The sequence below is a fragment of the Akebia trifoliata genome, chromosome 12, assembly GCF_017979445.1.
Source record: "Akebia trifoliata isolate Shusen 1 chromosome 12, ASM1797944v1, whole genome shotgun sequence".
Lineage (NCBI taxonomy): Eukaryota > Viridiplantae > Streptophyta > Magnoliopsida > Ranunculales > Lardizabalaceae > Akebia > Akebia trifoliata.
Genome location: NC_141386.1, coordinates 26,716,600 through 26,734,481, shown reverse-complemented (window position 1 = coordinate 26,734,481; position 17,882 = coordinate 26,716,600). Strand labels below are relative to the sequence as shown.

The 17,882-nt window shown below is 33.1% G+C and overlaps 1 protein-coding gene across 1 annotated transcript; it reads right to left on the bottom strand.

The window, feature by feature from the left end:
• Positions 1–14,825: 14,825 nt before the first annotated feature.
• On the bottom strand, positions 14,826–17,535 carry LOC147389202 (class V chitinase CHIT5b-like). The gene is made up of 2 exons (XM_086419956.1): positions 16,335–17,535; positions 14,826–15,093 (listed from the first exon to the last, which is right to left on the bottom strand). Exons 1-2 carry the CDS (start codon positions 17,443–17,445, stop codon positions 15,065–15,067), a joined length of 1,140 nt encoding a protein of 379 aa, XP_086276082.1. The 5' UTR covers positions 17,446–17,535; the 3' UTR covers positions 14,826–15,064.
• Positions 17,536–17,882: the final 347 nt, after the last annotated feature.

Genomic DNA, 17,882 nt, shown 5'->3' with positions numbered 1-17,882 from the left:
TTGAGTTTCAATCCAGTTTTTGTCATTCTTTAAATCCAGTAGTCGAGTTTGTCAATCAATGTTTTTCAATTCCAATAAAATATAGAAGCTTCTGATTATCATACGTGTAATAATGATTTGAGCATACAATCTAACATGAGAAATGACTTAAAGCTCACTAATCAAATTTGATAAATATTGGAATTAAAGAGTACACTCAAGAAGTGCAAATTGGTGATACATTATCCTCAGGAGAACATGAGAGAGTAGTAAACTTGCTTGAGAAATTCAACAATGTTTCTTGCATGATCTCATAAGGATATATGGATGGATTGTATAAAAATAATTCAAGACATAAAGTCGAGTGATTTCAAAGTCAAAGATTATTGGTCAAAAATGATATAGTTGAAAGCATCGACAAAGACACTAAGACTTACAAGTGGATCTACCAGGTTTCTCACTCAAAAGAGGAGAATTTTCATTCATAAGAGAATAAAAGATTTTCTCGAAGTTTTAGAGTTAGAAAACTCAATCATACTCGATTTCACAAAAGAAGACTGAAGAATATTCATTCTCAAAAGAAGACCTTGCTCGACAGAGCAATTCAGATATCGAATTCCTGAAACTTTGACCAAGTCAAGTAGCATTCACCAAAGGAGGCCTTCTTTGGTCGAACCATTTTCCTGTCTTACCAAGAAAAAGAAAACCTTCTTTAGCCCCTTGCAGCCTCTAAAAAAATCAAATAGCCTATTTCTTTCTAAACCACACCAACCAACCTTGGGAGGGAATCTTATTATGAACTACGTTTTGACCTGATCCCAAAAGGAAAAGAAGAAATATTTGGGGTACGTAGGCAACCTGAGAAGTTACTTCAGGCCCGGTCATTAAAAGAAAAATGTATTCTCTTAAGGAAAGTGTCATCAAAAGAAAATCTACTATTGAAATGTTCAAAAGAAAAGAATGCCAAACTAAGGGCATTAGAAAAAAGAATCAGAAGAATTGATAAAAAGAAAAGAATGCCAAACTAGGGGCATTTAGAAAAAAAATCAAAATAATTGATAGAAAAGAGAGAATATCAAACTAGGGGCATTTTGGGAAGTTGAGCCTTATACCTTTTCTTTCTAAACCATATCCTAAGCCCATCTATTAAGTCCTCCTGAAGACTAATTGACTCGGTTAAGGTGCAGGAAACTGAGAAATCGTCGATTTGGTTACACAAGATCATCAAGAAAAAAAAGAGAAGCCCGCTAAGTCGAAAACCTGAAAAGGCGACTTAGGCAAAATTTAGGGCATAACCATAAAAAAGAAAGCCTGCTAGGTTGAAAACCTGAAAAGGCGACCTAGGCAAAAATCAAGGTATCATCAAAAAAGAAAGAGCAAAGCCCGCTAGATTGAAAACCTAAAAAGGCGATCTAGGCAAAAATTAGGGCATCATCAAATGGGAGGAAAGGTCCCGTCAAGAAGAAAAATTCAGAAGGAAGCTTGTGCAGAAACTGTAGAACCATTCAAGTCATGATATTTGTCTTTTAGCCAAGAGCTCACATCCGACAAAGACAATATTGAAGTCGAAAAAATTAGAAGTCATCTTGAACATTGTAGGATCTTCAAAAGTATGTTTACTTGTTCAAGTGTTCGCTAATGGAAGATGTAGAATCATCAACCACTTTGAAGAGGAAGATCTTTTATTCTAATATTTATCAAGATTTTTTAAGTCCAGCTCAAGCATTTTTCAAAAGAAATTCGAAAGAAAATGATCAATTCTTTATTGCACATATGATAATCTTAAGAGTCTTAAATTTAAGAGAATGTCAGTTCTTCTATCTATCATACATCAGAGTCCATATTTTTCAAGCGTAATCCATTCCATCAGTCTCGTAGTCAAGTCTCAATTAAAGCCAACCTTGAAACTAGGGGCATTTTTGAAGGTCATTTAATTCCAAAATTTTTGTTCTTAATCACATGATAAAAAGAAAATCATACAAAAGCTTAAAAGTCCGGCGAAACCCAATGATAATTACGAATCCAGATGCATGATAAGCCAATAAAGGCCTGATCTTTCAAACTTTGAGCTCGATTTTGAATCATATAATCAATTAATAGGATTGTTTAAGTTCATATACATCTAAGCCCGAGAAACGTGGCTTAGTAAGTTCGAGTCCGAGAAACGAGACTCCAACTTTTTGAATCATAGAATGAATGGGCTTGTTGAAGTGCCTATAAACCTAAGTTCGAGTCCGAGAAACGAGACTCCAACTTATTGAATCATAGAATGAATAGGCTTTTTGAAGTGCCTACAAACCCAAGTTCGAGTCCGAGAAACGAGACTCCAACTTTTTGAATCATAGAATGAATAGGCTTTTTGAAGTGCCTACAAACCTAAGTTCGAGTCCGAGAAACGAGACTCCAACTTGTTGAATCATAGAATGAATAGGCTTTTTGAAGTGCCTACAAACCTAAGTTCGAGTCCGAGAAACGAGACTCCAACTTGTTGAATCATAGAATGAATAGGCTTTTTGAAGTGCCTACAAACCCAAGTTCGAGTCCGAGAAACGAGACTCCAACTTTTTTGAATCATAGAATGAATAGGCTTTTTGAAGTGCCTACAAACCCAAGTTTGAGTCCGAGAAACGAGACTCCAACTTTTTGAATCATAGAATGAATAGGCTTTTTGAAGTGCCTACAAACCTAAGTTCGAGTCCGAGAAACGAGACTCCAATTTTTGAATCATAGAATGAATAGGCTTTTTGAAGTGCCTACAAACCCAAGTTCGAGTCCGAGAAACGAGACTCCAACTTTTTGAATCATAGAATGAATAGGCTTTTTGAAGTGCCTACAAACCTAAGTTCGAGTCCGAGAAACGAGACTCCAATTTTTGAATCATAGAATGAATAGGCTTTTTGAAGTGCCTATAACCTAAGTTCGAGTCCGAGAAACGAGACTCCAATTTTTGAATCATAGAATGAATAGGCTTTTTGAAGTGCCTACAAACCTAAGTTCGAGTCCGAGAAACGAGACTCTAATTTTTGAATCATAGAATGAATAGGCTTTTTGAAGTGCCTACAAACCTAAGTTCGAGTCCGAGAAACGAGACTCCAACGTTTTGAATCATAGGCTTTTTGAAGTGCCTATTAACCTTAGTTCGAGTCCGAGAAACGAGACTCCAATTTTAATAGGATTGTTTAAGTTCCTGTAAACCTTAGCCAGAGTCCGAGAAACGAGACTCCAGCTTTGTTTGAAATCATATTGAATTAATGGGATTGTTTAAGTTCTTTAGCCTGAGAAGCTTGGCTACAATAGGCTCCAGTCCGATAAATGAAACTCATTTTTTTTTAACTCTAAAAAGAATTTCAAATAGGATTTAACGAAGTTCCTACAATGTTAAACCTTACTATGATTGTTTTCGTTGCATAAGTGCATCTCAATTTTGAATCATTATTGTCAGTGAGAGAAGATCTCTGGGACCTGGCACATTTTTACTCAGTTTCACACAGTACACACACTCACACTTGCACTTTTTAGTCAAGGAGAATTCTTTAAAATTCAAGGATCTGACACTGTCAGTGAAAGCTCAAGCTCGAGGACCTGACAACCTTTTAGTTCGGGAAGAGTTTTACGCTCAAGGATCCGAACACCCTGACGAATTGCTAAATCAGGCTGCAAAATGAACTGTCACTAGCTTTGGCATTCGGATATCGCACTATCTACCAAAATAGATTTGCTATCTAGTTTGCTTCAACCCTCTGCCAAAGAGGGGCATCTGTAGACACCCCATTTTTGCACTCGCCTGATTAATCAACTCGTCAACCCGATCGCAATGATTCCCAATGATGGATGTGTATTTCATTGCTTTATTTTTGTTACCAGATGTGTTTCAGAAATCCGGATGAGGTATCTCAAACTAACAAAACCTTAGAAACCACGCTACGCTAGGTAAATACGACCCCAGAAACATAGAAATCATCATCTTGCAAACCAAAAAGAAGTTTCATGATAAAAATCACTAAAAATTATCAAATTACCAAAATACCCCTAATCTCAAAACAACCCTAGAGCCTACGTTACGCTTAGGAAAACTCATTCAAACACATAGAACAACAAATCGAAACCAAATAAATCATTTCGTCAATTTTCACAGAATTCGACAAAATTACGAAAATGCCCCTCATAAAGTTCACAATCATTTCACATAAAAATTTTCATAAATGATACAAACCAACATTTCCATTGAATTCCTTACGAAAAACCGATTCTAAAACATCCTGGAACATTAAAAACCGACTTAAAACGTGAAAAGTCCTCTCCGGGGGCAAAACGGTAATTTCACAATTTTCATGATAAAAAATTCCGAAATTAATAAATAAAACATTAAATAATTAAATTTAAACATTAATAAAATTAATTTAAAATTTTGAATTAAAAAAATCGATCAATCGGGCTCTCAGGCAAAATTGTTGAGGGTTCGTGAGATATTTCTTTAAGGACCCCTCAATTTGGGGGTCCAAAGAATTAAAGATATTTTAGAGGGGGGGTTCTCCAAAAATTAAAAGTAAATCAAGCAAGACTAAAGTCAAGGTGTTAAAGTCAATTAAAGGAGACTGAAGTCAAAATTAAAGTCAATTAAGCAAGACTAAAGTCAAGATATTGAAAGTCGATCAATTAAGACTAAAGTCAAAACATTAAAAGTCAATCAAATAAGACCAAAAGTCATAATAGAGATCTAATTAAATAATAACTCTATCTAATAGAGTTCTAACTTAAAAATAATTCTACCTAAAACAATTTTAATTAAAACACAATTCTACCTAAAACAAGTCAAACTAAAACACAACTCTAATTAAAAGATCTCTAATTAAACACTAACTCTATCCAAATCAACCACTAAAAACATCTATAAATAGAGGTGCTCACACCATATTTTCGTATCAAATCATAAACCCTAAGAGAAGTAGGTCTAGAAGCTCCCCTAGCCCCCCATAAACCTTAGTTTTGGAGCCCCAACTCCTTAGCTAACATCCCTCCTTCAATTTTAGTCTAGAAAACACCCAAAAGCCTTCTAAAAACATCCCAAAATCTGCAACGAACTTGAAGAGTTCAAATTCAAAAACAAGGAGATACCTTGCCTCGGAGATCCGAAGTCAAATCCGGAAGCAGAACGAAGCAAGGGAGCACGGTACAAGGAGCTCTTTTTGTCAGATCTGAGGGAATAAAGTCCTTGCATCGGAAAGGTATTTTTTTTATTATTATTTTCTATTTTTATCTTGGTTTTAGCAATGTAATTTACTTGGGAATTTAGTAGAGACCGGCTTTGGCCGGGCGGGATTGGTGCCTAACACCTTCCAATCCCGTAACATGATCCCCGAATTCAGTTTTTTTTTTTTGGTTTTAGATTAGTTTTATCCGTTTAGAGTCATTGATCGGTTCCTAGACCGTAATAACTAGGTGGCGACTCCCAAACCTCAAGGGTCAAAAGCGGATCCGCGCACCCCGCGGATCGAGGGCGCTTTCAGAAACGTAAAACATGCATTTCATATTATATATCAAAATAATGCAATATATACATAATACACAATAGTGAAGTAGTGGAATTAGAGAGTTGGGATTAACGACTGGATCGTTTTCAGTCGGGACATGATATTTTATAATAAAGTAGTAGTTCCTGATTTTGTGACTGATCACTATTTACCACATTTGTAGGATCATTAATTTAGCTCAGGTTGGCTGTTTTACGTGACTATAAGCAATGGGACTCTTTTCGATGTGTTAGAACGTTTGACAATTATAAATTGTTAGTGATCATTGATTAATCATCTTCGTCTATGCCTATCAGGCGTGCATGTGATTCCTAAATATACAATCCATTCGTATATGATCACTTTTTTACATTACAAGTTTACTAGTAAAGATAGAGAGGAATAAATCAAGATTCTAGTTGTGACTCCACTCTCATACGCGTCCCATACCACGTATGAGTTTTGTTGTCCCTACCATACATCCCAGGATAGTACATCACTCCAGATGATATGGTTTATAATTATCACTCCGTCCTTAATTAAATCACCCTTTTGAAATCCCCAAATTATTTAGGGTTGTTTCGAATGTTCTTAGATCGAATCAAAAAAATGTACCAATCAAAATATCCAATATAACGATCAATAATAGAGCCAAAAGAAGGATAAACCATAAAAGTAAACAAATAAACTAAAACAATAAATTAAAAATAAAAACTAAAAAGGTCTCTACTGGCAATGCTACTCATACTTGGGGACTTTTCAAGTTTGATCCTCAATTGTCCTAGTGGAGTCGCCACTGAAAGCGCCATTGATCTGCAGAGTGTGCTGATCCGCTTTTGACCTTTTAGGTTTGGGAGTTGCCACCTAGTTATTACTGTCTAGGAACCGAATGCTGACTCTAAACGGATAAAAACAATTAATCTACTAAAAATAACTGAGTTTGGGGATCAAATTACGAGGTTGGAAGGTGTTAGGCACCAACCCTACCCGGCAAATGCCGGTCTCTACTAATTTCCAAATAAACTACATTTCTAAAAGACCTAAGTAGTAAAAAAAAATAAAAATATATACCTTTTTGAAGACAACGGTCTTGTTCCCTCTGATATGGTAGAATAACTTTTTGGACAGTATTCCTCACTTCGTTCTGTTGTCGGATCTGATTTCGGATCTCTAAGTTGAGGTATCTTCTTCTTGGATCTGTAAGTTTTCTTCGAATTTGTTTATGAATTTTGGGGTGTTTTTGAAGAGCTTCTAGGTGTTTTTCGAGCTAAAATCGAAGTATGGGTGGTAGGTAAGGAGTTGGGGCTTCAAAATTAGGATTTATAGGAGGGTAGGAAAGCTTTTTGACCTACTTCTTTTAGGGTTTATTATTTCATACGAAAATAGGGCGTGAGAACCCCTATTTATAGATTTTTTAAGTGTTTATTTAGATATAATTAGTGTTTAATTAGAATTCTTTTAGTTAGAATTGTTTTAGGTAGAGTTGATTTTAATTAGAATTATTTTAGGTAGAGTTATATTTTAGTTAGAATTCTATTAAATAGAGTTATTATTTAATTAGAACTCTATTAGGGTTTTGACTTTTGGTCTTATTTGATTGACTTTAAGATTTTGACTTTAGTCTTAATTGATTGACTTTAAGATCTTGACTTTAGTCTTGCTTAATTGACTTTAATTTTGACTTTAATCTTACTTAATTGACTTTAATACCTTGACTTTAGTCTTACTTGATTGACTTTAATTTTTTGGAGGACCCCCCTCTATTATATCTTTAATTCTTTGGACTCCCAAATGGAGGGATTCTTAAAGAAATATCTTGGCAACCCTCAACAATTTTGCCTGAGAGCCTGGTTGATTGATTTTTTTAGTTTAAAATTTTAAATTAATTTTATTAATATTTAAATTTAATTATTTAATATTTTATTTATTAATTTCAAAATTTTTAATTATAAAAATTGTGAAATTACCGTTTTACCCTCGAAAAAGACTTTTCGTGTTATAAGTCGATTTTTTATGTTATAGGATGTTTTAGAATCGATTTTTCATAAGGAATTTAATGGAAATGTTGATTTTTATCATTTATAAAAAATTTTGTGTGGAATGATCGTGAACTTTATGAGGGGTATTTTCGTAATTTTGTTAAATTCTGTGAAATTTGACGAAATGATTTATTTGGTTTCGATTTGTTGTTTTATGTGTTCGAAAGGGTTTTATTAATCGTAATGTAGGCTCTAGGGATATTTTAAGGTTAGGGGTATTTTGGTAATTTGATCATTTTTTAGTGATTTTTATCGTGAAGCTTCTTTTTGTTTGAAAAATGATGATTTCTAAGCTTTTGGGGTTATATTTTCCTAGCGTAGCGTGGTTTCTACAGTTTTGATAATTTGAGATACTTCATTCGGATTTCTAAAATATATCTGGTAACAAAATAAAGCATTGGAATAATCATCCATCATTGGAATCGTTGCAATCGGGTTGACGAGTTGATTAATCAGGCGAGTGCAAAAATGGGGTGTCTACATAACCCGGTGGTTTTGAAGATCTTGATGCCGTTGTCCTTTCTCTTTTTTGTGACAGAAGACAGTTTGACCCCGAAGCAGATGAAATTCAAGGTTTAAAAATCGAAATTCCTGTATCACGTACGATTGATTTTTAATGATACAGGGTAGAAGATAAGTGGAAATGAAAAGATATTAGGTGGGTGTTGTAGAGGTCAAGGTTGCAGACTTTTTTCCCTTCTACATTGGAAGTTGACGGCGACTCGTTCGCGAAGAATCAAAATTTTCATTAAAACCTCTTGGCTGGTTTTTAACGAATTAAAATGACGATAAGTTGTGTTTTTTATTAAAAAAATTATTTATATAAGTACGAGACGAAATCGATATTTTACCTATTGTTTCGTTCGACGATAACTTAACCGTCCGGACTCCAAAAGTGACGAATGAATACTCTATTTTGTTTAGTTTTTTGTTCTGGATCTAATGGTGCAGTAAAATTCTATAAACTATATCTCTAACAAAAATTTATTTTTTCGACCTAATGGGATTTTAAAATTGATGTCATTTTCATTTTTGATGATAATTCAACTTTTTAGACTTCAAAAATGACAAGTAAATAGTCCATTTTCTATCATTTTTCATTACAAATCCAATGGTATGATCAAATTTTAAAAATTCTTATTCTAACAAATAGTCATTATTTTAGCCTGGTCTGACTCGAAAATTAAGAATTTTACAATTTTTCTGTTTGGACTTGCATTTGAACGTGCTTACAACTTAAAGTACATTTTTTGACAAATTTAAATCCAATACTAAGGTCAGATTTCATTAAAAATGACTAGAACAAAATTCTACAATTTTACCCTAAGTCCTACTTTCAAGATTTTTTCAAATTTTAACTATTTTTTTTCGAGATACGAATCAAAAACTCAGGGTTTTGCAGTATGCATGGATGGACTCATTAGGAAAATATCACCTCCTAAGAGAGGTTACTCTCTAGTTTTATTGCCATCAAAGAAGATTAAAAAAATGAGAAACTATTACTCTGAAAAACTTAAAGATTAAGAAAAGAAAATAAAATAAAGCATCTACACTACAAATTTAAATTGCCTAAAAATAAAAAATGTAAAATAACCTAATCTAATGCTCTCAAGAAACTTACTAAGGACTTATTAGGGGAGATTACCTCAAAAAAAGATTATTCTCTTTCCTTAAATCTTTAACTAAAGAAATTTACATCTATATTAGAAAGCATGAAAATATAGAAGGGGGAGATTAGAGGGGGAGAACAGAGGGTTTAATCCCACCTTATTATTCTTTTGTTCTTCCTTCTTCTTCTTTTGATTTTTTCTTCAATGGATTTAGGAGAGATTTGAGAGAATAGGAAGGCTTGAGAGACTAAGAGGATTTGGGCAGAATTTTTGGATCATCAAATGAGCTCTTCCATTTGTCTTGGAAAGATCTCCTATTTATAGGATTTTAGGAGACCTTTGGGGATAAATTAGTCTTAATTCTTCAAGTTCCTAATAATTTAACTAAAATTGTCATGAAAAACATCAACTACACATTTTTACCTTGGCTTTGATGGTTTTTATCCTCTTGTTGGGTTTAACCAATATTGATCATCAATGGGTAGGATATTAAAAATTTAAAAATTCTAGAAAATTCTTGATAGAGGTTAAAATGGTTCTAAGACCTTGATCTTGAGTCAATGGGAGGGAAATAAGTCAAATGACATGTAATTAGATAATAGGTCTATGACTTCTTTGATCACTTCCCTTGGGAGAGTCTCCAACAAACTAAGGATAGATTGATCATTAGGTAAAAGTTTTAGAGAGTTCTTTAGGGTGGGTAAAAATGTCACAAGCTTTAAAAAGTTGTCAATTTACATGGAATGCCATAGAATCCCTTTGATCTTTCAAAAAGTTAGAAATGTAGAAGATGGATTTGCCTTTGATGAGTCTCAACAAACCAATGTTAGTCGAGGTAATTAACTTTAAGTGGGGACCAAACAAGACATTGGGTCAAGATTAGAAAAATGATTGATTTACTAAAAGACCTTATGTGGACGAAATTATGAAGTTTTTAGCATAGGTAGAAGGGGAATTAAGAAAAGATTAAGAAATAATTTTTCTTGTGAAAATTCGAGCATACATAGGATTTAGATGTATGCTAGGCATAGCCAAAAAAAGTAAACCTGAGCATTACTAAAGTCAATGTTAAAACAAAACTTGGCTTGGCCATATGTACCAAACCGTTAGGCTATTTCTATGATTGGCCATTTGGTAGGTATGGCTCGATAAAAATCAATTTTTATTATTAAATTTGATTTTCTTGATTGGTTTGATTTGGATCAACTTGATTGATCGAAATTCTTTCAATTTAATCCTTGATACTAGATTCGAACTAACTCTCAGGCTTATTCAATCAAATTGGGGTGTCTACACTTGTCATTATGGATGTTTAACTACATGGATAAAAATGAAATAAAAACTAATATGCATGTATGAATATAATCTCAATGAGCTTATTACGAACTCAAAGGAAATAGTGTAGACACCCCAATTTGCATGAACTCATTAAAAATATTTAAATTTTCTCAAGTTGATTTGAATCAAGAGTTTAAAGCTTTTTAACGAGTTTACATTGCCACTTGACACCTTTTTCATACATACATACATGCATTCATGCATCATCTCATATTATTTTGCATGCTTAAACCTTGCCCCTAGTCCATTCATACTAGCCCATCCAATTATATACTCACTGTCCTAGCTCATGAACCAATCCATTATCTATCTCCTAACTCATTGCCAAGCACATTTTCAAACTTAGCTCAAATATCTAAATCCAAGTTTATGCCAAACTTATTTTCTTAAAGATGACACATATTGATTTCTCATAAGTTTTTAATGTCCAATGTTCTAATCTAATTGGAGAGTCAACTCCCTCTAAGAAAACCCAAGAATACCTTTATCAAAAAGTGAGGTCAAATAAAAAATGTACTTTCATCTTTGGTAAAAATCTCTAAAGTTGAGAGAACTTCCAATCTTACCCTCAAACGGTGGGAATCTTCAAATACATACATAGAGCTCTTACATTAGTCCATTTCAAAAATATACATTCACCATTGCTTTATGAGTTATTTACAAATAAACCAATGTTTATTTTTACCTACCACTTTACCTTTGCACATGCCATTTCCCTTCTCATCCTCCTAAAAGTATTTTTGTCCTCTCATTTCTATTTATCAAAAAATCAAAGACCAAAAATGTTTTGGGGTCTTCTCACAAATTTCACCTTTATCCTCATAAAAATGAAAAATTAAAAAAGAAACAACCAAAAATCTCATGTCCATTCTCTTTATTTTTAGGGTTAGACCACTTTATCCCCAAAAATTCTTCAAAAACTTTATAAATAACCTAATTTTCTACAAGAAATTCATCCTCTCAAACTTCATTCTCTCAACCTTAAACTCTACCAAAATCCCTACTCAACTCTTTCAACTATCTCTCAACCTTTAAGCTTTCAAAGAAAAAAAACCATCACTCATCTCCTACCTTCAACAATTATTCTAAACTTTCAACATCAAGCTCCTCATTCAAGATAATCTCACTCAAGACTATCAAGGGACAAGGTGGGTTAGGATATAGTTTATTTTAAGCTTTCATTTTCTTCTTCAATCCCTCTTTATTTTTATTTTTTAAATCTTTAGTATGTATTGGAGAACCCTCATTTATCCCGAATATGTTGAACATCAGCCTTAGGCATGGAATGCTTGAGGCGATTTGACTTAAATGATGGAGGTTGAAGTCTTTTTTAATTTATTAATCTTTCATGCATTATAATATACATTATATACACACACATACCGTACATGCTTCACTATGATGAAAAAATGTGTAACTCTCATGGTAGGATTGGAACACTAAGTTTCTAGTCAAGTATGCATGCATCAAAGTTATGGATATAATAAAATCTATCTATAGATTTTCTCTAAAATCCTAAACCAATATTTTAACTCATGTAGGAATATGATAATTTCATAGGATGTCCTTGTCCATAAGATATTCATACATGTAAGTACAAATATTAAATCATATTTCAAAGAGTTATTTCCTACTATGTGTACACTCCCATTTCATGCTTCTCATGCCTTTTTGTTGTTTTGTTAACTATTTACAGTGATCACGTTTAAAAAGATAACAACCATAGGTGGAGAGAATGGGGTGCCTAATACTTTTCCCATTCTCTAACCGAATCTCCTTATCTAGATCTTAAGTAGACCATGTCTTTTTCCATGTATGAGAGTCATTGTAATGATAAAACCAATTTTAAAATCATTTCAGGTGCTTATTTATACCCATTTACAAAAATGAATGGTGACGACTCTAAATTACGTAGCGTTAAGGTTCCATGACGAACATCTCATGTCTACAAAGAGGATCACCTTACAGAAGGTATACTCCCTATTTTACCTTATCTTTGTTAGAATGCTTATACTACTATGATGATGAACTTGAAACTACATTATGATACTAAAAATAAAATAAATGACGGAATGAGAGATGTAATCGAAGGAGAAAACTAAAAAATACAATCCCACCTTGGAAGTTTGTTTTTTTTTTTTCTTATTATTTTTATTCTTTTTTTAAAGTCTTTTACTAGACATTTGAGAGGGAAATAGAGAGTAAGGACTTGGGAATAGGGGTGACAGTGGGTACTCATTTAACCGAAAAAGAAAAGCTAGGTTCCCATTCCTTTTTTTATTGGAACTGATTAGAATAATGTCTAAAATGGAATCGAACCGAAACCAATGGGTGCTCGTGGGTACCTATTGATTTATTTTGTCTGTTCTTTCCATACTAAAGATGATTTAATGTATTTTTTATATTTAAAAATTCATGTATGCTATATAAAATTCTTCATTTTTTCATATAAATTATTGATTGAAGCTTAAAATGAGTAACTCTTCTAAAAATTTATTACTTTTAGCTAAGATAAATTTTTATCTTTAATATAACAAATTATAAATAAGTTAATAGTTTTATTGATAATATATTAATTTTTTTGAAAGGAATTGTTTTTATAATGATTTGAAATATATTTTCTCATTCGATTCTTAAGAACCAGAATCGATGGGTACCTATGATTTTTGGCAATTCCAATTCCATTTATTTTGGAATCAGACTCGAAACCAAGAAGAACCAAAACCAAACTAAATATAATAGTTATGGTTCTAAGTTCCTTAGGAACCGAATCGAAACCGACCCATTGACACCCCTACTTGGGAGGTGTAGAGATTTTGTGAGGGGTGAATGAGGTTTAAATATATTTGAGCATAAGTTTGAGGTAAGAGAAGAAGGTGTGTCTTAACTCAAGGGAGATCCCTTTTTTATAGAGTTTTGAGACAACTTTTAGAGTTAAAAGAGCAATCTTAAAAATAAAAGGAAATGACATAACATTTGTTTTGCTACTTTTTGGAAATTTCAAGTTTCTAAGAGTAAAAATGAAATTTGTGAGATGAAGCCCTTAAACCAAATGTGGTATTTGATTTTTTGGTGAAGATTGAGACACAAAAAAGTATTTTGGAAGGATAAATAAGAGAGTGATATGGTTGGTGAAAAGTCAACTTTGGTTCTCATGTAAATAACCCAAAAAATAAGGATAAATGAAAAGAGGTGAAAAACTAATTTTTGGAGCATTAATGAGAGAATATATGTGTAAAGGTGATAGAATAGGTATAAAGTAGATATTGGTTCTTTTTTAAATATCTTACAAAACATTGGCAAAGCTATAAATTCAAAATTTGACCCTCTTAGAGTGTGACAAGTGTCCTCAAAAGTCCAAATACATGTAATTGGTGCATTTTCTGGTAAAATGGGAATTTCTCAAAGCTTTTATCAATTTTACCAGAAAATCTTAGCACTTCTAGGTTGACTTTGATCTTAAGGGAAGGTGAAATGGACATTTTCTTTTGTGATGTTGACTCATCAATGGGATTGAAACATTCTTCAAGATTATAAAGAAATACTAGTAAGCCTTTGCAAACATTTTGAGAAAAAAACACCATAGATCGAACCACTGGAGTTGCTATTAATGAAATAAAGACCAACATTGTCAAATGGTAGGAGGTGCCTAACACTTTCAGACTCCTTAAGTAGATTATTTTGTCATTTTTCGATTTTTAGTAGGTTTCTACCAAGTAACTTATTATTCTCTTATTTGTTGATGACTTTTATGTTGTTATTTGACTTATTTCTGCTTGATTTAGTATATTTTTTCGAAGAAAATTTTCAAAATAAATTACTAAAAGGATTTTTCCTAAAGTAGTTTCATTTGTATGTTGACTCCAATTTTCCATAAATTTCTTTTGAGATTATGGCCTCGTTTGTGAATGCAATGGCATCCTGCAAATGCGCTTATATAAAAGTGTCAGTGGAAATATTGGAATTTATTGAAAATATTTATGACATATTTTTTGAAAACAGTTTAATTGAATATTTTGATAATTATATTTAAATTTTGATCGTTTTAGTCATAAATTTAATATAATATAATTAAGTATTTTAGAGCAAAACACAACTTTTTCTTGTGTGAACTGCTTTCAAGTGAAATGCAACTTTCATTCGTATGATTGACTTTCTCGGCAGAATAGCTTTTAAGTTCTGTTTAATTTTAACAAATTAAACCCAAATGTTAAAAGCAAATTTGAGCCCCTTATCAATTTCACTTGTCTTCGGTTTTTAAAAATATCAAAAGCACTTCTACTATGGTAAACTATAATTTGATTGTCAAAAAGTGCTTTCGAGCATAGCTATATAAATTCGCTAAAGAGTAGGATAATATCAAAATCATCATCATCATTAATATTTTTGACTCAATCAAGATTGAAATCTCATTAATATGGGACTACAAAGCAACAACCATATTTATTTTCAAGCAATGTATGGAGGATGAAAACGATCAAACTCAGAAGCAACAACCATATTTATTTCAAGCAATGTGTGGAGGATGGAAACGATCAAGTTTTGGTTGAATGGTCCACCATTTTGCCATGGTACACACGAGACACCATCATCGATGAGTACCCCACGCTTCTGATGCTGCACATCAAAAATCATAACTGAAATTAGTTACCACTTACGATGATGTACAACTGGAACACTATGGCAATCAAGCTATACTGTTACATTCATTATTTTATCATATATTATGGTATTTTACCATTAAAAATGGGTACATAAAGGTTAAAAGAGGTAATATTATGAAGTCATTGGCTCATTGAATAATATAAAATCATTGAATAATATAAAAAATTACAAATAATAGTAGTAAAAATAAAGAAATTAAACTCAGAAACAAGAACTTATATATTCATTGGTAATTCTTATATCCATGCAATCTTTGAAAACAATTAATGTGTATGTCATTTGTCGTTATAAATCACAAAAGTATTGTTATCTCAATAATCATTGAAAATCTTAGGTAAGTTAAGAGTCAGTCATATGCGAGTAAAATTATATATTAGAGTTCGTTCGTGCCTATGGCATAGGCATTCTCTTTGGGATTAAGGGGGCAAAAATGAAAAAAAAAATAAAGAGGTTTTATTAAAAAAAAATTGAGATTTACAATAAAAAAAATAATAAAGTGGGTTAAAGAGATAAAAGAATACATATAGTAAATTTAGAGGGAGTGATGGGCATCTTCTTCGGGGTTACGAAGGCTAAAAATAGGGGAAAAAAAATGAAGTTGAAAGGGTATTATTAAAAAATTAAGATTAAAAAGGTAAAAAATGAAAAATAATAAAAAGAATTAAAGAGAAAATACATTAGAATTAGAAGGGATAAATGATAAAGATAATAAAGTGGGTCCCATAAAAATTATAGTTTGATGTGATGTTTATCCCTCAAAATTGTAATTTAATGGAAGGTTTGTTTCTCACAAAAATATGATAATGTTATGTTGGACTGAAAGTTGTGTTTTATTATATATGTAATATGGATCAAATTATGAAGACTAGTGAGAAAAATATATGATCTTGAATGTGTAAACACAAAAATCACTACGTGAAAAAAAGAGTAAATTTGATGCCAAAGTCCATCAAATTTAACTCTTTTTTGGGTAATACTTGAAAGAGTCATATCGAATTTGCCCATTTTTTCACTATTGATCCAACAATGAGGATTTATATGCGTCCATATTACACTCATCTATGTGCGTGGCATAAAGAGATTTTAGAAGAAATCCTATAAGTAGAAGAAAAATGATTCTAATGGAGTTTTTCTTCATGTATCATTCATAAATAAATTGTTCTTAAAGCAATTAAATCATTAATGAGCATTACCTTTTCTAGAAATCGTCCAATCCTTGTCACCATTGACAGCCCAGAAAAAGTACCCACGAAGATCATGGGACCGAGCGAAATCCATTTTCGTCGTGACTGACGTCTGATCATCGTACCCAATCCAAGTACTCCCAGCATAAGAATACGTCGACACCGTAGTTGGATCATACACCACATTTGCACCCTCCTTCAAATTGAAATCCACCACTTGGGAGAAAGTCATAGTCCCTTCATCACCTGGGCCCACACCCACTGCTGGTGCTCCAACTCCATGTGATTGAGGGTCCTTAAGCTTCCACGTACGTCCATAGAGTGGCAGACCCATGACCAACTTCTTCGTAGGCAGCCCGGCCTTCATCCATGAATTTAATCCATAACTTGTGCTGAGATTGCTCGTAGGGTCAAACAAGGCTGCATGGGCACCAGTAAAGGTAGTATCCCATGACCCACGATAGTCAAAGCACATAACGTTGACCCAATCCAAGTTCTGTGCAATTGAAGCCGCAGGAAAGGACCTTCGAGCACCATAGACAAGGAAATTAACGGAATAATAAACGGCAGCCGTTAGAAGTAGAGGTGGGCGGCCAGTGGCCTTAGCCTCATTCTCGATCGCAACACGCCATTCCATTAGTAAGAGGCCGAAGTCATTCATCTGTTTCGTGTCCGCGGGGAACTCCCAATCAAGATCAAGACCATCGAATCCATATTTACGTGCGATTTCGATAGTAGAGTTGATAAAACTTTGGCGTGAAGATGGTTGCGACGACATATTGGAGAAGATGGTTGAATCTGAACCACCTCCACCTATAGAGAAAAGGGTTTTGACAGGAGGATTCTTTCGATGAAGGGTGTCGGTGAAATCTGCAAGCACAGCGCTTTCAGATTCCGAAACAACTAACTTATATGTGAGAGAATCCGGCATGAGGAAAGCGTACAAGATATGGGTGAAGAGGGATGTGTCTATGGCCTTGGGAGGGAAGTTTACATTGTCCCATGTAGGCCAGTAAGCAGCTTTGATCAGCGAAGGAGAAGAAGAAGAGACATGATCAGCCGTGACCATTGTCGTGAAAACTACAAGAAGAATTAAGAACAACGATTTGAAGCTTGCCATGACTAGGTAAGAGCTTGGTCAATTTTTAGCTCTGTTAAGATTGTAATGTGTGTGTTTGTGGAAATATATAGGGAAAATTGAAAACTATTGTTTGACATGGTATTTTATGTGGTTTTGGATGGTTGTGTTTATCCGATAAGGTTCTGACAGCGAAATGTTTGGAATTGTGCAACGTGTGCTAAAGCTGGGGGTAGATGAAAAGTAAAAGAGTATTTAATCTAGAAGTCTTGAATTGTATAAGGGAGTTTAGGTAAATGTGCTTTTGGATTTCAAAAGAAAAGGAAGAAGAGCATGTTAGTATTATCCATTACCCCCATAGGAAAAAATGATAATTATTATATACGACTCCCTTCTATGTTAAGAAATTAGTACGATCCTATTCGATTATTGGTTATTTGATGATGATAGTATTACGGAAAAATTTCGATAATCGATTA